At 41.6% G+C, this 26,752-nt stretch overlaps 1 protein-coding gene across 4 annotated transcripts in view; it reads right to left on the reverse strand.

The window, feature by feature from the left end:
- Positions 1-6,245: 6,245 nt before the first annotated feature.
- The window catches only part of LOC115167686 (far upstream element-binding protein 3), a 76,205-nt gene continuing 55,698 nt past the window's right edge, over positions 6,246-26,752 (reverse strand). For 3 of the 4 annotated variants that reach the window (XM_029722332.1, XM_029722331.1, XM_029722329.1), the window contains 7 exons: positions 25,764-25,908; positions 16,265-16,425; positions 14,937-15,007; positions 14,755-14,840; positions 9,442-9,510; positions 8,922-9,043; positions 6,246-7,959 (listed from right to left, as the gene is read on the reverse strand). In XM_029722332.1, the coding sequence (XP_029578192.1) occupies positions 7,951-7,959; positions 8,922-9,043; positions 9,442-9,510; positions 14,755-14,840; positions 14,937-15,007; positions 16,265-16,425; positions 25,764-25,908 (663 nt within the window). In that variant the 3' untranslated portion in view covers positions 6,246-7,950. The remainder of the gene's footprint in view (positions 7,960-8,921; positions 9,044-9,441; positions 9,511-14,754; positions 14,841-14,936; positions 15,008-16,264; positions 16,426-25,763; positions 25,909-26,752) is intronic. The other variant, XM_029722330.1, reaches the window with a different exon arrangement.

The following is a 26,752-nucleotide window of genomic DNA, read 5'->3' on the forward strand; positions in this document are numbered from 1 at the left end:
GGAAGAAGTTTGGAACAACCAAGACTTTTCCTAGACCTGGCTGCCCGGCCAAACTGAGCAATCGGGGGAGAAAGGCCTTGGTCAGGGAGGTGACCAAGAACACGATGGTCACTCTGACAGAGCTCCAGACTTCCTCTGTGGAGATGGGAAAACCTTCCAGAAGGACAACCATCTCTGCAGCACTCCACCAATCAGGCCTTTATGGTAGAGTGGCCAGACGGAAGCCACTCCTCAGTAAAAGGCACATGACAGCCCGCTTGGAGTTTGTCAAAAGGCACCTAAAGGACTCTCAGACCATGAGAAACTAAATTCTCTGGTCTGATGAAACCAAAATTGAACTCTTTGGCCTGAAAGCCAAACGTCACGTCTGGAGGAAACCAGGCACCATCTCTATGGTGAAGCACGGTGGTGGCAGCATCATGCTGTGGGGCTGTTTTTCAGTGGCAGGGAAAGGAGAGACTAGTCAGGATCGAGGCAAAGATGAACGGAGCAAAGTACAAAAGAGATCCTTGATGAAAACCTGCTCCGGAGCGCTCAGGACCTCAGACTGGCGCAAAGGTTCACCTTCCAACAGGACAAGGCAGGAGTGGCTTTGGGGCAAGTCTCTGAAGTCCTTGAGTGGTCCAGCCAGAGCCCGGACTTGAACCCGATTGAACATCCCTGGAGAGACCTGAAAATAGCTGTGCAGTGACGCTCCCCATCCAACCTGACAGATCTGCAGAGAAGAATGGGAGAAACTCCCCAAATACAGGTGTGCCAAGCTTGTAGCGTCATACCCAAGACAACTCGAGGCTGTAATCGCTGCCAAAGGTGCTTCAACAAAGTACTGAGTAAAAGGTCTGAATACTTATGGATAGTGCATTCGGAAAGTATTCAGGCCTATTTTCTTTTCCACAGTTTGTTTCTTTACAGCCTTATTCTAAAATGTATAAAAAAAATATTTCCCTCATCAATCTACACACAATAACAAAGCGAAAACGGGTTTTTAGAACATTTTCAAATGTATTAAAAAATAAACCAAAATGTGGAAAACTCAAAGGGTCTGAATACGTCCCGAATGCACTTTAACATTTGATAACTGGTTAGCTGGTGTTATGTTCTTCCAAAGCTTTGGTTAACTTTCATATAAGCTAGGTGTTGATAGCAACTGGGTGACTCATTCAGTGCTAATGTAAAGTTAGCAGGCTGGTAGGGCTAACGTTAGCAGGTTAGTATGGCTAACACTAACACGGAACCCAAACCGGCTGCGCGCGTGCGCTACCGTGCATACATTTATTTTGTCCCCCTACACCAAACACGATCACGACACGCAGGTTAAAATATCAAAACAAACTCTGAGCCAATGACATTAATTTGGAGAAAGGTCGAAAAGCATTAAACATGTATGGCAATTTAGCTAGTTAGCTTGCACTTGCTAGCTAATTTGTCCTATTTAGAAAGCTTGCTGTTGCTAGCTAATTTGTCATTGAGTTGTTATTTTACGGTCCTCTACTCCAACAATTAATCCACACATAAAACGGCCAACTGAATGGTTTCTAGTCATCTCTCCTCCTTCCAGGCTTTTTTATCTTTGAACTTATATGGTGATTGGCATCTACACTTTCATAGTATTACCACGACGACAGGCAAAACATTGTCTTTCAATCACCCACGTGGGTATAACCAATGAGGAGATGGCACGTGGGTACCTGCTTCTGTAAACCAATGAGGAGATGGGAGAGGCAGGACTTCCAGTGCGATCTGCGTCAGAAATAGGAATGACTTCTATATTAGCCCTTGGCATCGCAGATGCGCGTTGGCGTGCGCGAGCAGTGTGGGTGCAATAATTGAATAATGTGGATTTCTACATTTATTTTGCGACGCTCGCACACGCGACGTGTCCAATCGGGTCAGCATGTAACAGGCTAGTTGGCTAGCAACTTTGTTGGCTAGCAAAGTTGATTTGTAACAATAAATTCAGTATTTGCTTGTAAGTTGGCTGAAAATGTAATTGAAACCAGTAGTCAGTCATGAGTGCAAAAAGATTTGGTTTAATTTGAAGTTATACATTTGAAGTGATTTATATTGGAGTTTACATCATAGGGAATAGGCTGGCTTGCCGGGTCCTTCACATTACATCACACGCCGGAAAAACATTTTCCGACATGACTTCTGCATTCTGATCAGTTTTATGTAATAATTTGAAAAGTAGAAAAGTGAGGCAAACTTTGCATTGGGACTTTTGATGCGTATACTAATGCAAATGCATATGTTACGTTTACACTACTTACCCTTTAAAAGTCATTCAATAGTAAGGCTACCTGGGGCTTCATTATGTAAAGATTCTGTATGGCGCAAATTAACAGGGTTTTAAAGTCATGGTGACATTCCAACTTCTCTGCAATCTCAGACTGGCCTCAGACCAGGATAAGACAAACATGGCCATGTAGTCATGGAGCGTAGAGCTGAGGATATCCAAAGTGTAATGAATAAAATATTACACCTAAACAGGTGTCGTGGGGGGGTCTCCAATAGATAGTAAAAAAACTATAATCCTTTAAATTCTGCTTCGCATGCATCATTCTAAGAAACAAGAGAGGTGAAGGCTAAAGTCAAAACCTGGCAGTATTAGTATTGGTATCTATCGATTCATAGTTCATAAGGCTAGATTATGCATTCAACTCCAGGCTCCTAATTAAGGGCCAGAAAGTGACCTAAACTAAGCTAGGTTCCCTGGTTTTAAAGAGAGAGAAGAAAGTCAGTAGAAGAAACCACAATCCTTAAGGACTAGAGTTGAACACCTTTGGTCTAAATGTCTGGTCTGCAGCCTGCCTCGGCAGACAAACAGTTTGAACATCTCAACTGATTCCAAGAGGAACAATTGCACTGTGGTCAGTACAGAAATGCTATACAAGAGGTTCAAACTAGTGCTGCCATCAAACTCCTCAGACAGTTTTATATTGGGCCCACTCACCTGTAAAGCAGGTTGCATTGAAGGAATGTAGAGACAACTGGGAAAGGATGACTGGCAGTTATGAGGAGGCTGTGAACTAAAACATTGCTGTCGAGTCAGGTGCTGGAATTCATCAGATTCTATTTCTGATGGTACTGACCTCGTCCCCAGGTGTGAATAACTGGCACCTAGAGCCTGGTAACAATGTGCTACAAAGAGAGACTTGAAAGGGGTGCGGTTAAAATTTTGTCTGGAGAGGGAGTGAGCCTGCTACAGATGGTGAAAATTGGCAATCAATCAAAATAAATGTTCTATAACACTGACCACATAATTTTTGGGAAGCCCAATTGATTCTGAGTTTGGGCATATAGTTTAAATGTGAGAACAATTTCTAAGATGCGTACTATCCAATTTTGCAAACTCGTGCCTTGAAGTCCACAATGAAAGTGAGGGAGGGGTTCTAAGGGGTGCACTAAATGGTGATAGACTGTGAGATCAGCCAATTAAAACTGGTGGTTGTTTTCGCCGCTCCTGCCAAGTCCCGTTCTGAGGCGGTGTGAAACCAGACGTCTCGACAGAGACTGGTGGGCGAGACTATGATGGCACAAATATCACCTCCATACTGGAACCATAAGCTCTTGATTCCAGCATCAATGGATTCTATGACAATAATAACAGAACACAATTTGTCTTACATCAAATAGTGCAACTTCCATCTGCACTGAGGGACTCAAGTTCTGTAGCCACTGGATGTGTACCTGTGGATGTATTTCAAGGCCTACCTTCAAACTCAGTGCCTCTTTGCTTGACATCATGGGAAAATCAAAAGAAATCAGCCAAGATATCAGAAAAAAAATGATTGTCGACCTCCACAAGTCTGGTTCATCCTTGGGAGCAATTTACAAACGCCTGAAGGTACCACGTTCATCTGTACAAACAATAGTACGCAAGTATAAACACCATGGGACCACGCAGCAGTGATACCGCTCAGGAAGGAGACACATTCTGTCTCCTAGAGATGAACGTACTTTGATGTGAAAAGTGCAAATCAATCCCAGAACAACAGCAAAGGACTTTGTGAAGATGCTGGAGGAAACAGGTACAAAAGTATCTAACCACAGTAAAACGAGTCCTATATCGACATAACCTGAAAGGCCACGCAGCAAGGAAGAAGCATCTGTTCAAAAACCACCTGTCACGTCCTGACCAGTAATAGGGGTTATTTTGTTATTGTAGTTTGGTCAGGACGTGGCAGAGGGTATTTGTTTTATGTGGTTTGAGGTGGTTGTGTGTTTAGTGGTGTGTTTGATTTATTATTCCGGGTTTTGGGCACTGGTCTATGTTAAATGTATTTCTATGTTTAGTCTAGTTCTTTGTATTTCTTTGTTTAGTTAATTGGGGATTGGACTCTCAATTGGAGGCAGGTGTTTTCTAGTTGCCTCTGATTGAGGGTCCTATATATAGGTATGTGTTTGTTTTAGTGTTTTGTGGGAGATTGTGCTAGGTATAGCTTTGTTGCCTTACCGGCCTGTTATTAGTCGTTGTGTTTTTGTTGTGTTTGTTTTGGTTCACCTTCTTTGTCCATTCAATAAAAGAAGATGAGTGCACATTTCCCCGCTGCGTCTTGGTCCACTTTAACCTACGACAACCGTGACACCGCCATAAAAAAAGCCAGACTATGTTTTGCAACTGCACATGGGGACAAAGATCGTACTTTTTGGAGAAATGTCCTCTGGGCTGATGAAACAAAAATAGAACTGTTTGGCCATAATGCCCAGCGTTATGTTTGGATGAAAAAGTGGGAGTCTTGCAAGCCAAAGAACACCATCCCAACCGTGAAGCACGGGAGTGGCAGCATCATGTTGTGGGGGTGCTTTGCTGCAAGAGGGACTGTTGACTTCACAAAATAGATGGCATCATGGGGTAGGAAAATTATGTGGATATATTGAAGCAACATCTCAAGACATCAGTCAGGAAGTTAAAGCTTGGTCGCAAATGGGTCTTCCAAATGGACAATGACCACAAGCATACTTCCAAAGCTGTGGCAAAATTGCATAAGGACAACAAAGTCAAGGTATTGAAGTGGCCATCACAAAGCCCTGACCTCAATCCTATAGAAAATGTGTGGGCAGAACTGAAAAAGCGTGTGGGAGCAAGGAGGCCTACAAACCTGACTCAGTTACACCAGCTCTGTCAGGAGGAATGGGCCAAAATTCACTCTACTTATTGTGGGACGCTTGTGGAAGGCTACCCGAAACGTTCGACCCAATTTAAACAATTTGAAGGCAATGCTACCAAATACTAATTGAGTGTATGTAAACTTCTGACCCACTAGGAATGTGATGAAAGAAATAAAAGCTTAAATAAATCATTCTCTCTACTATTCTTCTGACATTTCACATTCTTAAAATAAAAGTGGTGATCCTAACTGACCTAAAACAGAAATGTTTTACTTGAGTTAAATGTCAGGAATTGTGAAAAACTGAGTTGAAATGTATTTGGCTAAAGTGTATGTAAACTTCCGACTTCAAGTGTATTTTATCTTCTTTAGGTCGAGTTCCACTCTGAACACTATGACCAAAACACTAAAGACTAAATGGCTCTCCTCCAGCAACAGTTAAATCTTTAATCTAGGGTCAGCTACCTCAGGGGCACACAAAATAAATGCACGCTCATCTTTATTTACAATTCCACTTAAGAATATGTTTCCTTTGCTAATACAGTGGCTTTTATTACTTCTGGCAACCCTTGCCTTCACACACTACTCAATTAGGGGACACCTTGAGGTCATTATGGAATAATTACTCATTTGTTATTGATGACAAATGTGCTTTTGGCATGGGAACCACTGTCTATTAGTGCAGTGCAAGTGCAGTAATTCCCATGCCGACATCCCATGTAGTGGATCCGCTTGGCTTCCTGTCTCCAACTTTTAAAATGCCCATTTAGCACTCCCATTCTGATCATCAATTTAAAGCAGAGGTCATCTGATGTGTAATTACTGGAAGACTTTAAGGGGTTGACGTCATCGACTGCATCCCAAATGGCACCCTATTTCCTATATAGTGCACTACTTTTGAAAAAAAATGTTGTGCACTATGTAAGGAATAAGATGCCATTTGGGACACAGCCTTTCTCTTTTCGAAACATATGACCATCTGGGGCTAGGGCTTGATGGCAACAGTCATAAAGGATTAGGCCGCAAGTCGACAGACTTCTACAACTTTGTTTGCTAATGTGTTTTACTGCATAAGTGAGGGGATGGGGCATGTATTTCACTAATGGACTAAATTAAGAATGACAGACCAGAAAAGACATTACACTTATGGTATTTTTATCTGGCAGAAAACTAGTTATTACATTTGCTGTCCACATGCAATCATCATTTGTCCTTCCATAGCTGGAAAAAAATCAAATATGATCAGATTAAATTCATACTCAATCTTGAGAGAGTAGATTTAATTGAAGCATGGTATACAGCAACAAAGAAAACTGTTAGGGAGATTGACAAATCATTATACAGATAAACTTTTTAACAGTACAAAAATAAAGATTCTATATTTTCACCACAAAAGCAATTGTGGCAAATTACTGAGTCAAACAACTAAGAAAGCATAGAAATAAACAAGTGAGAATATATATTGCCTCTATTCATGTTTATGGCATATACAACTTTATACTTAAGGTATCTAAATCACACTGTATGCTACAGAAAGATGAACTTGTTAGTCCAGTGATATGGCTCTTTGGGTAACTCTGCAGTTAAACTAATTTGCCATTGAAAAGGCAGCAAACATCTAAAAACAGGAATGTGCATTACAATAGCCCAAATGTTATCAACTGCCCTAGAAACAAACAAATTACTTGATTTTTAATTACAAGGTTATCTGTGCATTTAAGAATAAAAAATCATAGGTTAAAGTATGTCTTGTCATCAGAAAAAATTGTAGGGAGTAATCATGTAACGAATCATAGCATATGTTCTTGCTTACACAAAAACAATTATGTTAGCGAGAAACAAAGTGTACTGGTTGGGATACTGTGGAAGCTAGGTGCTTCAAAAATATAAATAAATCACACTTACATTTGCCATACAAAAACAAATATTTTGAACAGGTAGAATGAAAGCGGCTTAGCAGTCTTGAGCACAGAAGACATGCTGGGTTTATATTTGCACTTGGTGAGAGATGCAACATCAAATTTCAAAACATCATTTACCATATTAGCAGTGAATACATAAAATTGGGAGAGCATCCGTGTGAATATTACACTAACAATCCTTATTCAACAAATTTACTTAAATACCCATGTACATGAGGATACATACATAAGATTAAATCAAACTCATAATATCCCAGCTCTCTAAAATATAATTTTGATAAGCATTTATTACACTTAGGCTTAAAACTAGGATGTCTAATGTAGGAATAATAACTCATTTATCAGCATATTTGTCTCAAAACTGAAATTAGATATCGCACCTTCCTGAACAGAAAACATAACAATGACACAGAAGAAATACATGATTAAATAAGAAATGACAGATACCATAGCAGGAATTTAGTTCGAAATTAAAACTTTTTTCCAACATTCACACATTACATTTCAATCTCTCAAAATTAAAAATTTTCTACGTAAAAACACAAATCAAAAAGCAAACGCATGCTTAAAACATCGTTCACAAAAACAAAACTGTCATTATACTCAAGCCTCAAGACTGCTAAGCCAATACCATTTTATTGCAAAAACTAGACAAAATAGATTATACTACATCTCGTTCAAAGACACGGCGATACATTTAAAAAAAAAAAAAAAAAGTATACTGAAGACGAGTGTATCCCAAAATTGCCAAGTAAAATATCAGTTTTTAGGTTTAGTTATTCTACAGCGAATGCATTACAAAAAGGAAAGGTACGCCGCAAAGTGTTGAAAATATACTTTAGAAACCTCAATAGTACTGTTAGTAGTTATCTTTTTGTCTCAATGATTCCAAAGTCTTAATTAGATGGGTATCCACTCTAATGCTCCTGGAAGATATTTTAAAAAGGAAAATGTTATGTAGTTTACCATGTACGCAACAGCACATCCCAATACACACAGGCATGTAAACTTTTCAAGACTTGCCAGTAATAGTTTTAACATACACTGAGTGTACAAAACATTAAAAACAGCTGTGATCCCTTATTGATGTCACTTGTTAAATCCACATCAATCAGTGTAGATGAAGGGGAAGAGAAAGATTAAATAAGGATTTTAAAGCCTTGATACAATGAGACATTTATTGTGTATGTGTGCCATTCAGAGGGTGAATGTGCAAGACAAAATATTTAAGTGCCTTTGAATGGGGTATGGTAGTATGTGTCAAGAACTTCAATGCTGCTGGGTTTTTCACGCTTAACAGTTTCCCGTGTGAATCAATAACGGTCCACCACCCAAAGGACATCAAGCCAACTTGACATAACTGTGGGAAGTATTGTAGTCAACATGGGCCAGCATCCCTGTGGAACACTTTCGACACCTTGTAGAGTCCATGCCCCGACGAATTGAGGCTGTTCTGAGGGCAAAATGGAGGAGGGGGTGCAACTCAATGTTAGGAAGGTGTTCTTAATGATTTGTACACTCAGTGTATATAAAGAGAGAGTGCTGTTTAGCGGCAGAGCTGTTCATAGGCAGAGCAGGCACTTTTAAGAGGCAGAGAGAGCTGTGTTGAGGCAGAAACAGAGCTGTTTGAAGGCAGAGACAGAGCTGTTCAGAGAGAGCTGTTTAGAAGCAGAAACAGAGCTGATTAGAGACATACGTTTAGAGGCAGAGTGGTTTAGAGGAAGAGTTGTTTAGAGGCAGAGACAGAGCTGTTTAGAGACAGAGCTTGTATAAAGACAGAGAGCTGTTTAGAGTCATATTGAAGAAAACGTAATTAGTGGAAGAAACCATTGTTTAGAGAGCTGTTTAGAGCCATTGTTAGTATAAGTTTGGCAGTGTTGTACATTACCTGAAGACCTGGGCCCTGGGTTGCCTGTGCACCCGGCCAGTGGTACGCTCCCTGCTGCCTGTAATATTCTGCCATAGCTGCACTGTATTCTGGGAGTGAGCTCTGCTGCTGAGATGTCTGACCTTTTGGGGCACAAGCGTATAGACATTGCAAGAAAACAGCATCAAATAACGCTATCACAATTGAAATTGCAATCTTGAATATGTCTAAAGACAACTGACAAAATGAATGAGGCTACTCTGTTTCTTATAATAATCCTCCCATGCTTTGCTGTAGTCATGGACAATACTCTGAGCTTGGGTCTTTTGGCCTGCAAACACAGAATGGGCCATTACACAACGGTGGACATAGAGAATCATAATCATTGTGTTATCTGTAATGTCTACTACTGGTGATACATTGCCCAAAATGCCGAACCTCAAGCTTTGCTGCAGTTGCACTAAATGTATGGCAAAAATATTGCAATTGTTCGAAAAGTCATGTGGGTATGACAGGGTTTTTACTGTCTCAGAGCACTTGCCTAGCTTTTTATAATACTGCTCCCAAGCTGTAGAGTAGTCCACCTGGCCTGCCTGGGATCCATTGTGACCTGTACCCAAATAAAAGAACATTGCATTAAATATAGAACAAATACCAGTGTATTTCAAATGGACTCTAACTTTTTTTTCTTGCTATACAGCTTTTTGCCCAAACCTATCAGAAGTAATTTGCTTTGGGAATAATAAGAACATTTAAATGAAACGGTTGCCTAACTAAAAGCCTTTCCGGCAATTTTCTGACAATTTTTATGTGTTATTTGTTGGACATTTATGTTTCCCCAACGTCATTGGCTCAAGCCATGGTAGACTCCCCTTTCAATTGGCTTAGAAGTAAAATAGATGAGTGGATGAAAGCTAATGTGTACCTTCTACACCTGGTTCATTGTAGGGCTGCATGATTAATCCAATTTACATTGAAATAGCGATATTGACACGTGCAAATTATCAAATGCCACACAGCCGCGTGCAACGTCTGTTATTATAGTTTACTCGTTGTTACTTAGGATTTTTTTAGATGCTTGAGCAGCAATGTCTCCCAACTACTTCACCAATTACTGAGCACCCCGAGATGATGAAATACTCAGAGGACACCGTTATCCCGGACACATCAAACTCTGACAATCGGCTTGTATGCATTTATGAGTCTTAACTTACATTTGAGAGATATTTGTAAGACAGTGAAATGAGCAAAATGTTGCAGAGTCCATCTTTACATGTCTATTTCATATACAGTGCATTCAAAAAGTATTCAGACACCTTGACTTTTTCCACATTTTGCTACGTTACAGCCTTAATCAAAAACAGATTAAAATGTTTTTTTTCCCCCTCATCAATCTACACATAATACAGCATAATGACAAAGCAAAAACAGTTTTTTGACATTTTTGCAAATTTATTACAAATTTAAAAAATAATAATATAACATTTACATAAGTACTCAGATTACAGCCTCAATTCTTTTTTGGTATGACGCTACAAGCTTGGCACACACGTACTTAGGGAGTTTCTTACATTCTTCTTTGCAGATCCTCTCAAGCTCTGTCAAGTTGGATGGGGAGCTTCGCTGCACATTATTTTCAGATCTCTCCAGGGATGATCGATCAGGTGGGCCACTCAAGGACATTTAGAGACTTGTCTTGAAGCTACTCCTGCGTTTGTCTTGGCTGTGTGCTTAGGGTTGTTGTCCTGCTGGAAGGTGAACCTTCACCCCAGTCTGACCCTCTGAGACCTCTAGAGCAGGTTTTCATCAAGGGTCTCTCAGTACTTTGCTCCGTTCATCTTTCCCTTGAGCCTGACTAGTTTCCCAGTCCTTTCCGCTGAAAAACATCCCCACAGCATGATGCTGCCACCACCATGCATCACCGTAGGGATAGTGCCAGGTTTCCTTCAGACATGACGCTTGGCATTCAGGCCAAAGAGTTCAATCTTAGTTTCAGCAGACCAGAGCATCTTGTTTCTCATGGTCTGAGTCCTTCAGGTGCCTTTTGGCAAACTCCAAGCGGGCTGTCATGTGCGTTTAACTGAGGAGTGGCTTCCGTCTGGCCAATCTACCATAAAGGCCTGATTGGTGGAGTGCTACAGAGATGGTTGGCCTTCTGGAAGGTTCTCCAATCTCCACAGAGGAACTCAGGTTCTTGGTCACCTCCCTGACTAAGGCCCTTCTTCCACGGTTGCTCAGTTTGGCCGGGCAACCAGCTTAAGGAAGAGTCTTGGTGGTTCCAAACTTCTTCCATTTAAGAAAAAAGGAGGCCACTGTTCTTGGGAATCTTCAATGCTGCAGAAAGTTTTTGGTACCCTTCCCCAGATCTGTGCCTCGACACAATCCTGTCTCGGAGCTCTACGGACAATTCCTTCGACCTCATGGCTTGGTTTTTGCTCTGACATGCACTGTCAACTGTGGGACATGATATACACAGGTTTATGCCATTCCAAATCATGTCCAATCAATTGAATTTACCATAGGTGGACTCCAATCAAGTTGTAGAAACATCTCAAGGATGATCAACGGAAACAGAATGCACCTAAGCTCAATTTTGAGTCTCCTTGCAAACATTTAAAAAAAACTGTTTTCGCTTTGTCATTAAGGGTGTATTGTGTGTAGATTGATGAGAGCATAATAGTAGAGAGAACGATTTATTTCAGCTTTTATTTCTTTCATCACATTCCCAGTGGGTCAGAAGTTTACATACACTCAATTAGTATTTGGTAGCATTGCCATTAAATTGTTTAACTTGGGTCAAACGTGTCGGGTAGCCTTCCACAACCTTCCCACAAAACGTTTGGTGACTTTTGGCCCATAACTCCTGACAGAGCTGGTGTAACTGAGTCAGGTTTGTAGGCCTCCTTGCTCCCACACGCTTTTTCAGTTCTGCCCACACATTTTCTATAGGATTGGGGTTAGGGCTTTGTGATGGCCACTCCAATACCTTGACTTTGTGGTTCTTAAGCCATTTTGCCACAACTTTGGAAGTATGCTTGTGGTCATTGTCCATTTGGAAGACCCATTTACGACCAAGCTTTAACTTCCTGACTGATGTGTTGCTTCAAAATATCCACATAATTTTCCTTCCTCATAATGCCATCTATTTTGTGAAGTGCACCAGTCCCTCCTTGTAACGGCTGTCGTGAGAGAGAGTAGACCAAGGTGCAGCAGAGTTAGAGTTCATCATTGAATATTTAATAAAGAAAGAACACTATACAAACAAAACAAGAAAACCGACAGCCAAACAGTTCTGTCAGGTGCAAAAAACTAACAGAAACAATTAACCACAAAATCCAAAGGAAAAACATGCTCCTTATGTGTGACTCCCAATCAGCAACAACGAACTTCAGCTGTGCCTGATTGGGAGCCACACACGGCCCAAAACAAAGAAATACAAAAACATAGAAAAAGGAACATAGAACGCCCACCCAATGTAACACCTTGGCCTAACCAAAATAAAGAACAAAAACCACTCTCTATGGCCAGGGCGTTACACTCCTGCAGCAAAGCACCCCCACAACATGATGCTGCCACTCCCGTGCTTCATGGTTGGGATGGTGTTCTTCGGCTTGCAAGCCTCCCACTTTTTCCTCCAAACATAACGATAATGACAACGTCATTATGGCCAAACAGTTCTATTTTTGTTTCATCAGACATTTCTCCAAAACGTACGATCTTTGTCCCCATGTGCAGTTGCAGACCGTTGTCTGGCTTTTTTATGGTGGTTTTGGAGCAGTGGCTTCTTCCTTTCTGAGAGGCCTTTCGTGTTATGTCGATACAGGACTCGTTTTACTGTGGATACAGATACTTTTCACCTGTTTCCTCCAGCTTCTTCACAAGGTCCTTTGCTGTTGTTCTGGGATTGATTTGCACTTTTCAAACCAAAGTACGTTCATCTCTAGGAGACAGAACGCGTCTCCTTCCTGAGCGGTATGATGGCTGCGTGGTCCCATGGTGTTTATACTTGCGTACTATTGTTTGTACAGATGAATGTGGTACCTTCAGGCGTTTCAAAATTTCTCCCAAAGACGAACCAGACTTGTGGAGGTCTACATTTTTTTTTTCTGATGTCTTGGCTGATATCTTTTGATTTTCTTATGATGTCAAGCAAAGAGGCATTGAGTTTTAAGGTAGGCCTTGAAATACACCCACACCTCCAATTGACTCAAATGATGTCAATTAGCCTATCAGAAGCTTCTAAAGCCATGACACCATTTTCTGGAATTTTCTAAGCTGTTTAACATCTCTGGTATCAAAGCGTCCCACCTCGACAACAGCCAGTGAAATTGCAGGGCGCCAAATTCAAACAACAGAAATCCCATAATTAAAATTCCTCAAACATACAAGTATTATACACCATTTCAAAGATAAACTTCTTGTTAATCCAACCACAGTGTCCGATTTCAAAAAGGCTTCACGGCGAAAGCACACCATGCGATTATGTTAGGACAGCGCCTAGCCACAAGAAACCATACAGACATTTTCCAGCCAAGGAGAGGACTCACAAAAGTCAGAAATAGCGATTAAATGAATCACTAACCTTTGATGATCTTCATCTGGTGGCACTCCCAGGACTCCATGTTACACAATAAATGTTTGATTTGTTCGATAATGTCCCTCTTTATGTCCAAAAACCTGTTTTGTTGGTGCGTTTAGTTCAGTAATCCAAAAGGCACAAAGCGCACTCTCAACATCCAGACGAAAAGTAAAAAAAGTACAATAAAAGTTCGTAGAAACATGTTAAACGATGTTTAAAATCAATCCTCAGGTTGTTTTTGTCATAAATAATCAATAATATTTCAACCAGACAAAAGCTTCGTCAATAGAAAAGGAGAAACAAGAAAGGCACGCTCCCGATCACGCTCTGGGCTCATGTCTGGAAATTTCCACTGTCCACTCATTGAAAGTGCTGTATCTCCCTCATTTTTCAGAGTAAAAGCCTGAAACAATGCCTAAAGACTGGCCACATGTAGAAGAAGATAGAGATTGTGAACTGGGTCCCAAGTCTGTGTATGGTGGATAGGCTTTCAATGGAAAAAGCCTTTCAAAATAATAGTAGTTCCTGGATGGATTTTCCTCAGGTTTTCGCCTGCCACATCAGTTCTGTTATACTCACAGATATTATTTTAACAGTTTTGGAAACTTTAGGTGTGTTTTCTATCCAAATCTACCAATTATATGCATATCCTAGCGTCTGGGCCTGAGTAGCAGGCAGTTTAATTTGGGCACGCCTTTCATCCAAAATTCCGAATGCTGCCCCCTACACTAGTGAAGTTAAAGGCACAGTCAGTTTAGTGTATGTAAACTTCTGACCCACTGGAATTGTGATACAGTGAATTATAAGTGAAATAATCTGTCTGGAGTGGTTGAAAAATGAGTTTAATTGACTCACTCCAACCTAAGTATATGTAAACTTCCGACTTCAACTGTATGTCATTATGGGGTATTGTGTGTAGATTGATGAGGACATTTTTTAATTGAACCTATTTTAGAATATGCTGTACTGTAACAAAATGTGGAAAAAGGGAAGGGGTCTGAATACCTTCCGGAATGCACAGTAAACACAGCGTAAAATTATTTCAAAACAATGTTTAAGCTGAGGAAATATAAATACAAAGTAATTGCTGCAGCGTTTTAGCCAAGTGCAACCAGCTTGATCGTTGCGTTGACCATTCTGTTTCAGTGGTGAACATAGAGTTCAGCCTGGTTCCACCATGTAAGCAGAGTTGATATTAATTGTAAAATACAAGACAACGTTGCCAAATGTTTACGAGATTTGCTTAAGACAAGTTGTAGCGCTAAGGTGACTTACTGTGGTCTTGCTGGCCTTGAGGCTGCCATGTTTGATAAGCAGTCCCCCATCCCCCTGTCATTAAAGTCTGGGCTCCACTGCCACAACTGATTAAGACAGAGAGCAGACAGAACGACAGCAACACAAAGAAAATGCATATAGTAGACAAAAAATTACAGGGACAAACAGAAACTGTGACTTACTTTTGATGAGTTGCAGGGCTTTGAGTGTAAGGGCTCAACCCAAAACTACCATTGCTTACTATTCCTGAGCCCTAAAAAAAAAAACGAGACATTCAACATTGTTAACTAGAGTAAATAACAACAGTTTAATTTATTTAAATCATGGTGGTATTTATTTAGTTGACTAACAGTTAATAATGAAACAGAAATTGCAAGCAATTTGCCTAGGTAGCATTGCCTAGCTTTTATTTTTATTTAACCTTTATTTAACCAGGAAAATACCATTGAGACTCTTTTTCAAGGGAGACCTGGCCAAGAAGGCAGCAACAATCAATACATAACATAATTAAAACATACAACAACATGATCCAGCCTAAAAACAGCATTTACACTCTGCAACAGAGTCTCCCATCAATATTTTAAATTCATTCAGTGGCACTAACAAATCTAGATGAAGCATGGATTGTAGACTATTCCATGCGTCTTGTGCACAAGAAGAGAAGGCAGTCATGCTTAATACTGTGAAGGTCCTGGGGTCTTTAAGTAGCAACCACCTAGTAGACCGGGTATGGTAACTGCTGGTGGTGAAGGAGACCAGACTACAGAGGTAAAGAGGGAGTTTACCCAAAAGGGCTTTGTAGATGAACACATACAAATGTATCTTTCTGCGCATATAAAGGGAGGTCCAACCTACCATTTGGTACAATGTGCAATGGTGGGTGAGTGTCTTGGCATTTGTAATAAAGCGCAAGGATGCATGATAAACAGAGTCCAGTCTCTGTAAGACGGAGGTGGTTGCATGCATATACAACAAGTCACCATAATCAATTACAGAGAGAAAAGTGGCCTGAACAAGCTTCTTTCTAGCCATAAGCGGGAAGCAAGCCTCATTACGAAAATAAAAACCCAATTTCCGCTACCCAAACTTGTTGCTCCGTCCAAACACTACGCCACACCCACAAACGTTAGTTTCTTCTCCGCAATGAGTCTGGATCTAAGTACTTCCACAATGATTGTTCCCAGAAACCGATGGGTTGGGCCAGAGTAAGAATATACGTGGGTAAAGCGGCATTGTGAAAATTCACCATTTGCTTTGATAATCTGAATTGTTAGAGATTATCCAATCGCTGGTAACTTTGTTTTGTACAACACCCCTCATTTTGATGTCTCCACAAACGACTTCAAAGACGGCCATCTCAGACTGAAGTATGAAGCGAACACAGAGCAGTGGAAGAATTCAGTTTAAGTCGTCAAGCAATACAGTTTAAGTCGTCAGGCAATAGGTAGTCATGTTGACTTATCGAGACTTAGTCTTTGGACTTAAAGGCACTTGACTTGGGGGAACTTACTCCAATCTTGTCGTCAATGAGCTGACATGCTACCTCCATCTGTTGCGGGGTGCCTCTGATGGAGAACACGCGAACATTGGGGTCGGTGTTGGGAGGGGGGTTCCTCTGCAGCTCCACGTGGGCTCCAGACTGCTGGTTGATGCTCTTGATGGTATCTCCGCCTGGACAAACAACACACATCATCACACCACATGAGACCACTGACGGCTAGGAATAACACATCCTTTGTCATCGCCCTTGATGTTTTGGATACAATAGTGTTGGCAATATTGACCTCGATGATTTATGGTTAAGATATCGTGATGCGCAAGATTATTCTCCATTTGAAATCAAAACCGTGCAGTTTAACTAAATTATTTTTATTATTTTTAAATGACGAATGATGTTTTTCACCATAACAGTATTTTTAATGAGCAACTATATAATCACAAATAAGTACACAAATAGCACAGTCTGGAATTATTTAGTCATTAGTGGCGCAAAACGATATCGGATATCCCTTTAAATCTTTTGATGATAATATGATCAACAAGTACTTCAACTGCATTCATACACACTGTATATAAAAAGGTGCATTTCTAATATTATGACTCAATGGCCGAGAGGTCTGGAGTTTGTATTTGAAGTGTAAGGGAATGTTGTACGCTTATTAACTAAAAAAGGAAGCAAAAAAGTATACACCTCTCCACGTCTCAATTTTCCTTTACATCCGTGAAAATTTGCAACAAAAATAGATCACACTTCCCACCGACACGACATAAAGGGTGAGTGCCACCTGATGAGTGCCACCAGTCTATGTGCTGTCTGCAACTCGACTTCTGTATGTGGGGAGCAATTACACGTCAGGCCAAACAGAATCATTAAGGCTGGGCAAGGACTTTTTTCTTTTATTAAACCGTATCCCTTTTTTTGTTGTTGAATTTTGCTGTCTGTGGCTCTTTTGAAGCGAGCAGGGCAGGCATTCAGAAATCGGTTCCCCCCTGTGCCAAGTCCTCTCAAAGACCCCGGACGGCCACCCGTTCCTTCCACCTCGACTCAAAAGAGCAGGCTGGCTTCTCGGCTAGGGGCCGCTGATGTCCGAACATCAATTACATGTTTGTTCACAATTTGTGACACGTTGTCAACCCCGCTTGAACCCGGGCTGAAAAAGCCGGAGAAAAGAGTCCCCCTCCCGCTGCCAATAGACTACCCCGGGACCATTAACCCATTGTCAACCAAATGAAACTTCTGCATTAATGAAGCCATTATGAGGTCTCCAGTCAGAAGGAGAGAGGAATAAAGGCACTGACTATTCAGTGCCAAGGAGTGGGCCATGGTTAGAGGAGATAATAAGGCCCTCTCAATGAAGCTGCTGGTTCAGGTCGCCAGAGACAGAGAAGGGGGATTTGGGGGGGATTTGGACTTATATGAGGGAGACGCAGGACCACTAAGTACTATCTCTTATATGTGAATAAGAGTTTGTAGCAGTCAAATCCACATAATCTTTTCGTCCGACCTGTATGATTGCGTGTGCCACGGGTGTTAACCGCACATGTTGTTCCGACTCAGGTGTATTAAAATGTAGCTTTAATCTGTGTAGAGGAATTTCACATCGGAAATTAATTTCTGAATGGTGTAGAGCCAGTGTTGTATGAATGCATTTTGAAATGCAATGAAGTTGTTGGATAAACTAGCATTTCTGAAGAATTTAGTAAACAGTGGGTAGGTCCTGATCATGTATGTCTCCTATCAATATTGTTATACAAAACACTTGCATCAATTTCCGACCATTTCAGATACCTGCTGCTAGCCTTCAGTGGCACAAGTAGCGGAGGGCAGAAGTCTGTTATGACTTAACAAGTGAATTCAATTGCCACATTGTAAGTACTTCCCAAGTCAATAATCTTTTCTTATTATTGACTTAGGAAGTACTTACAAGGTGGCAACTGAATACCGTAAATTCCGGACTATAAGCCGCAACTTTTTTCCCAGGCTTTGAACCTCGCGGCTTAAACAATGACGCGGTTAATATATGTATTTTTTCCGTTTTAAAAATGTTTTTCTCCAAAAAAACACATTCTGTGACGTGCTCAGTTTTTTGGCGGCATGACGATTTCATTAGACCAATGAAATTGCAGAACGGGTTAAGGTCAAACATCTTTTTTGTTTACTGTTTAGATTAAATCGAGCGCTCTCAAACTTCCCATCATTCTGATTACGGTAGTCATTTTGTCACCCTCATCATGGCAAAGACACGGAGAAATGCATATGATGCAGCTTTCAAGTTGAAGGCGATTGATCTGGCTGTTGGAAAAGGAAATAGAGCTCCTGCACGGGAGCTTGGTCTTAATGAGTCGATGATAAGACGTTGGAAACAGCAGCGTGAGGAATTGACTCCAAAAAAAGACAACTAAAGCTTACTGCTAATTTTTTATTTTTTGTTACAAGCCATGTTTCGTTAAAGCCTATTTATTTTTGTTACAAGCCGTGTTTCGTTAAAGCCTATTTATTTTTGTTACAAGCCGTGTTTCGTTAAAGCCTGTGTAAAGTTAATTTGTTTCAATGTACCGGTAGGCACCTGCGGCTTATAGACATGTGCGGCTTATTTATGTTCAAAATAATGTATATTTTTTAAATTCAGTGGGTGCGGCTTATATTCAGGTGCGCTTAATAGTCGGGAAATTACGGTATATATATACATATACAGATGAAGTCGGCAGTTTACATACACCTTAGCCAAATACATTTAAACTCAGTTTTTCACAATTCCTGACATTTAATCCTTGTAAAAATTCATTAGGATCACCACTTTATTTTAATAATGTGAAATGTCAGAATAATAGTAGAGGGAATTATTTATTTCAGCTTTTATTTCTTTCATCACATCAAAGTGGGTCAGAAGTTTACTTACACTCAATTAGTATTTGGTAGCATTGCCTTCAAATTGTTTAACTTGGGTCAAACGTGTCGGGTAGCCTTCCACAAGCTTCCCACAAAAAAATGTGGTGAATTTTGGCCCATTCCTCCTGACAGAGCTGGTGTACTTGAGTCAGGTTTGTAGGCCTCCTTGCTTGCAAAATGTTTTTCAGTTCTAACCACAAATTTTCTATGCGATTGAGGTAAGGGCTTTGTGATGGCCACTCCAATACCTTGACTTTGTTGTCCTTAAGTAATTTTGCCACAACATTGGAAGTATGCTTGGGGTCATTGTCCATTTGGAAGACCCATTTGCGACCAAGTTTTAACTTCCTGACTGATGTATTGAGATGTTGCTTCAATATATCCACATAATTTCCCTTCTTCATGATGCCATCTATTTGGTGAAGTGTACCAGCAAAGCACCCCCACAACATGATGCTGCCACCCCCGTGCTTCATGGTTGGGATGGTGTTCTTCGGCTTGCAGGCCTCCCCCTTTTTCTTCCAAACATAATGATGGTCATTATGGCCAAATGGTTCGATTTTTGTTTCATCAGGCCAGAGAACATTTCTCCAAAAAGTACAATCATTGTCCCCATGTGCAGTTGCAAACCATTGTCTGGCTTTTTTTATGGCGGTTTTGGAGCAGTGGTTTCTTCCTTGCTGAGCGGCCTTTCAGGTTATGTCGATATAGGACTCGTTTTACTGTGGATAGAGATACTTTTGTACATGTTTCCTCCAGCATCTTCACAAGGTCCTTTCCTGTTGTTCTGGGATTGATTTGCACTTTTTGCACCAAAGTATGTTAATCTCTAGGAGACAGAACGCGTCTCCTTCCTAAGCGGTATGACGGCTGCATGGTCCCATTGTGTTTATACTTGCGTACTATTGTTTGTATAGTTGAATGTGGTACCTTCAGGCGTTTGGAAATTGCTCCCAAGGATGAACCAGACTTGTGGAGGTCTACAATTTGTTTTCTGAGGTCTTGGCTGATATCTTTTGATTTTCCCATGATGTCAAACAAAAAGGCACTGAGTTTGAAGGTAGGCCTTCAAATACATCCACAGGTACACCTCCAAATGAAATTATGTCAATTAGCTTATCAGAAGCTTCTAAAGCCATGACATCATTTTCTGTGATTTTCCAAGCTGTTTAAAAGGCACAGTCAACTTAGCGTATGTGAACTTCTGACCCACTAGAATTATGATAGTGAATTATAAGTGAAATATTCTGTCTGTAAACAATTGTTGGAAAAATGACTTTTGTCATCCATAAAGTAGATGTCCTAACCGACTTGCCAAAACTATACTTTGTTAACAAGAAATTTGTGGAGTGATTGAAAAGCGTACGTAAACTTTCAACTTCAACTGTATATATATATATACACACACACACACACACATATATACACACTATCGTTCAAAAGTTGGGCCTCTGTACGCCTGTGTAGATATTCCATAAAAAAATCTGCCATTTCCAGCTACAATAGTCATTTACAACATTACCAATGTCTACACTGTACTTCTGATCAATTTGATGTTATTTTAATGGACAAAAAAAGCGTTTTTCTTTCAAAAACAAGGACATTTCTAAGTGACCCCAAACTTTTGAACGGTAGTGTGTGTGTGTGTGTGTGTGTGTGTGTGTATTTATATGACACACTATGCACCCCTTTGAGGAATTCCGTAGGGGATTGTTCTATCGCCATGGCCATATATTACACCCTGGGGCTAGGAAGGAACATGGCTCGTCGCTTTGGTTGTCCCCTTCTTCTCACTAGGGTTGTGGTGCAGTTCAGGGGTTTGTAGGTCTGACAGAGGGGTGAGCAGAGGCACTGGCTGCATGTGGCATCGTAAAGACATTAATCACTGTGCCGAAAAGGGTGTCGTGACAGGGCACAGAACGGCTGCCTTCCATCCATATTGGCCCATTTCTTATGGTAATGCCAAGATGGGGCCCTCTGCAACTAGGTTTATTTGTCCCATTCACCTCAGCACAGAAGACACTTGACATTTCAATTGCTCAGTTCTTTATTATAGGTGAAGACCCCCCTTCAACCGACCCACCCTTAACACAAATACCCCCGCCGTGGCTCGCACGCTCGCAGCGAGCCAATCGCTAAATGGTCAATGACTTTTACATAGCAGGCAATAGAGTAAGAATGAATAGCAAATAAGCTAATTCGAAACCGTCATTCCCTCATTTGAGCCCATTGCCCGGAAAACGGATCTCATTAGAAGGACCGGGGCAATCTTCCAGATGATTGAGGGCTGTTATAATGAAACTCAAACAATTAATATCACATTACTTCACATGCATTATTCCCCTCATTAAGCACTTTACGTAGGTGAGAATAGCACTTTTAAAAGCCATATATATATATATATATATATATATATACACTGCTCAAAAAAATAAAGGGAACACTTAAACAACACAATGTAACTCCAAGTCAATCACACTTCTGTGAAATCAAACTGTCCACTTAGGAAGCAACACTGATTGTCAATACATTTCACATGCTGTTGTGCAAATGGAATAGACAACAGGTGGAAATTATAGGCAATAAGCAAGACACCCCCAATAAAGGAGTGGTTCTGCAGGTGGAAACCACAGACCACTTCTCAGTTCCTATGCTTCCTGGCTGATGTTTTGGTCACTTTTGAATGATGGCGGTGCTTTCACTCTAGTGGTAGCATAAGACGGAGTCTACAACCGACACAAGTGGCTCAGGTAGTGCAGCTCATCCAGGATGGCACATCAATGCGAGCTGTGGCAAGAAGGTTTGCTGTGTCTGTCAGCGTAGTGTCCAGAGCATGGAGGCGCTACCAGGAGACAGGCCAGTACATCAGGAGACATGGAGGAGGCCGTAGGAGGGCAACAACCCAGCAGCAGGAGCGCTACCTCCGCCTTTGTGCAAGGAGGAGCAGGAGGAGCACTGCCAGAGCCCTGCAAAATGACCTCCAGCAGGCCACAAATGTGCATGTGTCTGCTCAAACGGTCAGAAACAGACTCCATGAGGGTGGTATGAGGGCCCGACGTCCACAGGTGGGGGTTGTGCTTACAGCCCAACACCGTGCAGGACGTTTGGCATTTGCCAGAGAACACGAAGATTGGCAAATTCACCACTGGCGCCCTGTGCTCTTCACAGATGAAAGCAGGTTCACACTGAGCACGTGACAGACGTGACAGAGTCTGGAGACGCCGTGGAGAACGTTCTGCAACATCCTCCAGCATGACCGGGTTGGCGGTGGGTCAGTCATGGTGTGGGGTGGCATTTCTTTGGGGGGCCGCACAGCCCTCCATGTGCTCGCCAGAGGTAGCCTGACTGCCATTAGGTACCGAGATGAGATCCTCAGACCCCTTGTGAGACCATATGCTGGTGCGGTTGGCCCTGGGTTCCTCCTAATGCAAGACAATGCTAGACCTCATGTGGCTGGAGTGTCAGCAGTTCCTGCAAGAGGAAGGCATTGATGCTATGGACTGGCCCGCCCGTTCCCCAGACCTGAATCCAATTGAGCACATCTGGACATCATGTCTCGCTCCATCCACCAACGCCACGTTGCACCACAGACTGTCCAGGAGTTGGCGGATGCTTAAGTCCAGGTCTGGGAGGAGATCCCTCAGGAGACCATCCGCCACCTCATCAGGAGCATGCCCAGGCATTGTAGGGAGGTCATACAGGCACGTGGAGACCACACACACTACTGAGCCTCATTTTGACTTGTTTTAAGGACATTACATCAAAGTTGGATCAGCCTGTAGTGTGGTTTTCCACTTTAATTTTGAGTGTGACTCCAAATCCAGACCTCCATGGGTTGATATATTGGATTTCCATTGATTATTTTTGTGTGATTTTGTTATCAGCACATTCAACTATGTAAAGAAAAAAGTATTTAATAAGATTATTTCTTTCATTCAGATCTAGGATGTGTTGTTTAAGTGTTCCCTTTATTTTTTTGAGCAGTGTATATATATATATATATACACACACACACACACGCACACGCACACACACACACACACACACACACACACGAGTGCAGGGGGAGAAAGTGAGAGACAGAAAGGGAGAGAGGGACTCCATGGCCACCCAGGTGCTTCTTGCACATCAGAGAAACTTAGTAACTTTCATTCTAAGAAATTCGATGGGAAAAAAAATATGCACTTCGCGAAAGGGATTTCTAACATAACTAGAAAAGTACAATGTAGTGTGCATGCTAGCTTGTGAAGGATTGATTGATAGGATAGCCTGACCATGTGAAAGTTGGTTTGGTGTCTAGCTTGAACAGGTCAAGAGTTTGTGGGTTATTTTATGCAAATGTGTATATATATACACACACTGAACAAAAATATGAAAGCAACATGTAAAATCCCAGAAATGTTCCATAAGAACAAAAAGCTTCTCAAATTGTGAGCACACATTTGTTTACATCACTGTTAGTGAGCATTTAGCCTTTGACATGATAATCCATCCACCTGACAGGTGTGGGATATCAAGAAGCTGATTAAACAGCATGATCATTACACAGGTGCACCTTGTGCTGGGGACAATAAAAGGCCACTCTAAAATGTGCAGTTTTGTCACTTAACACAAAGCCCAGGACATCCGGCTTCTCTACCTGCAGGACCATCTGAGACCAGCCACCCGGATGGACAGCTGATGAAACTGAGGAGTATTTCTGTCTGTAATAAAGCCCTTTTGTGGGGAAAAACTCATTCTGATTGGCTGGGCCTTGCTCCCCAGTGGGTCTATGCCCTCCCAGGCCCACCCACCATGGCTGCGCCACTGCCCAGTCATGTGAAATCCATAGGTTAGGGCATAATGATTAACTGACTTCCTTATATGAACTGTAACTCAGTAAGATCGTTGAAATTGTTGCATGGTGCATTTATATTTTAATTCAGTATAGTTACAGTTGATAAAAGTATTTGAAGTTAGGACTTGGTGTCTCTAGCTTGAACGGTTCAAGAGTCGCTGTTGGTGGGTTAATTTATGCAAATGTATTCAAATTTATATACAGTGCATTCGGGAAGTATTCAGACCCCTTGACTTTTTACACATTTTCATATGGTACAGCCTTAATCAAAATGGATCAAATTTATTTTTTTCCTTATCAATCTGCACACAATACCCCATAATGACAAAGCGAAAACAGGTTTTTAGAAATGATTGCCAATTTTTTTAAAGTAAAAACATAAATACCTTATTTATATAAGTATTCAGACCCATTGCTATGAGACTTGAAATTGAGCTCCGGTGCATCCTGTTTCCATTGGTCATCCTTGAGATGTTTCTACAACTTGATTGGAGTCTACCTGTGGTAAACTCAATTGATTGGACATGATTTGGAAAGGCACACACCTGAGCAAGAGCAAAAACCAAGCCATGAGGTCGAAGGAATTGTCCGTAGAGCTCCGAGGTAAAGATCTGGGGAAGGGTACCAAAAAATGTCTGCAGCATCGAAGGTCCCCAAGAACACAGTGGCCTCCTTCATTCTTGAATGGAAGAAGTTTGGAACCACCAAGACCCTTCCTAGAGCTGGTCCCCCGGCCAAACTGAGCAATCAGGTGAGAAGGGCCTTGATCATGGAGGTGACCAAGAACCCAATGGTCACGCTGACAGAGCTCCAGAGTTCCTCTGTGGAGATGGGAGAACCTTCCAGAAGGATAACCATCTCTGCAGAACTACACCAAATTAGGTGTTTATGGTAGAGTGGCCAGATGGAAGACACTAATCAGTAAAAGGCACAACAGCCTGCTTAGCGTTTGCCAAAAAACACCCAAAGGACTCTCAGACCATGAGAAACAAGATTATCTTGTCTGATGAAACCAAGATTGAACTCTTTGGCCTGAATGCCAAGCGTCAAGCCTGGAGGAAACCTGGCACCATCCCCACGGTGAAGCATGGTGGTGGAAGCATCATACTGTGGGGATGTTTTTCAGCGGCAGGGACTGGGAGACTAGTCAGGATCGAGGGAAAGACGAACGGAGAAAAGTACAGAGAGATCCTTGATGAAAACCTACTCCAGAGCGCTCAGGACCTCAGACTGGGGCGAAGGTTCACCTTCCAACAGAACAACGACCCTAAGCACACAGCCAAGACAACGCAGGAGTGGCTTCGGGACAAGTCTCTGAATGTCTTTGAGTGGCCCAGCCAAAGCCCAGACTTGAAACCGATCAAAAATCTCTGGAGACCTGAAAATAGCTGTGTAGCGACACTCCTCATCCAATTTGACAGAGCTTGGATCTGCAGAGAATGGGAGAAACTCCTCAAATACACAAGCTTGTAACGTCATACCTAAGAAGACTCGAGGCTGTAATCTCTGCTAAAGGTGCTTCAACAAAGTACTGAGTAAAGGGTCTGAATACTTACGTAAATGTGATATTTTAGTAAAAAAAAATCTGTTATTGCTTTGTCATTATGGGATATTGTGTGTAGATTGATGAAGAAAAAAAACAATTTCATCCATTCTAGAGTAACGTAACAAAATGTGGAAAAAGTCAAGGGGTCTGAATACTTTCCGAATGCACTGTACACTTGTGTTCGTAGCTCTGAGGTTCTACACTGCTTTGCGCACTGAGGGACTGAGTTGCCTTACCTTTGCCGATCACCAGACCACACTTGTCTGCAAGTATCGTGTAGGTGACTTCCTGCAGTCCCCCTGGTGAGCCCATGCCCCAGTCCCCGTGGCCTCGTCCCCTTCCTCTTGGTCCTCCAGAGCTTCCAAAGCCATCATGTTCCTGCTCCAATCACACGTAAGATAATGATGTTATTATCTCCTTGTGGAAATTTTGTTTGTGGCATACATTAAAACAAATCATCAAGCATAGACAAATGGACAAATCAAGACAATTACATACAATAAATACAATGAGAATAGAGTGCAGCGATACATAATGATCCAACATTAAATTAAACTTTTTATATACAGCAAGGAGACACTCACCAGCTAGTACAGATATACCCTGGGCGCTTAAACCAAGCCTGGAGCGACCTTTATTGACAATGTCCTTCTGATATGACATTTCAAATAATATATTAAAATACATGCCATGCAATATCTTATCAACCCTGATATCGTCTGTGCATGTAAAGTCAACCAAAGGTATGACATTTCAATGCATATATTCAAATACATGCCATACAATATCTTATCAACCCTGATATCGTCTGCGCCTACAAAGTCAACCAAAAGGTATGACATATCTGTAAACTGAATTTGACAAGGAGTTGCAGATCTTATTTGCATATCTAAATGGTAATTCTCTTGTAATGGCCACCTGAGCAATACACGCCAGGAGACTACAGCAACATAGGCCAAGTCCCAAATGGCATCCTATTCCATACGTAGTGCACTATTTTTGACCAGAGCACTATGCAGGAAATAGGATGCCATCGGGACACAGCCATGGGTCAAGAGGCAGCTTGGTGGGAAATAAATTGACTGGGAAATAAGAATCACAAGTGGTACGTGTGCTTGCTTGGCACATGAGGTTTGTGTTCTGTGCCGAGTGCGTGTGTGTGTGTGTGTGTGTGTGTGTGTGTGTGTGTGTGTGTGTGTGTGTGTGTGTGTGTGTGTGTGTGTGT

This window comes from Salmo trutta, chromosome 29 (assembly GCF_901001165.1).
Source record: "Salmo trutta chromosome 29, fSalTru1.1, whole genome shotgun sequence".
Lineage (NCBI taxonomy): Eukaryota > Metazoa > Chordata > Actinopteri > Salmoniformes > Salmonidae > Salmo > Salmo trutta.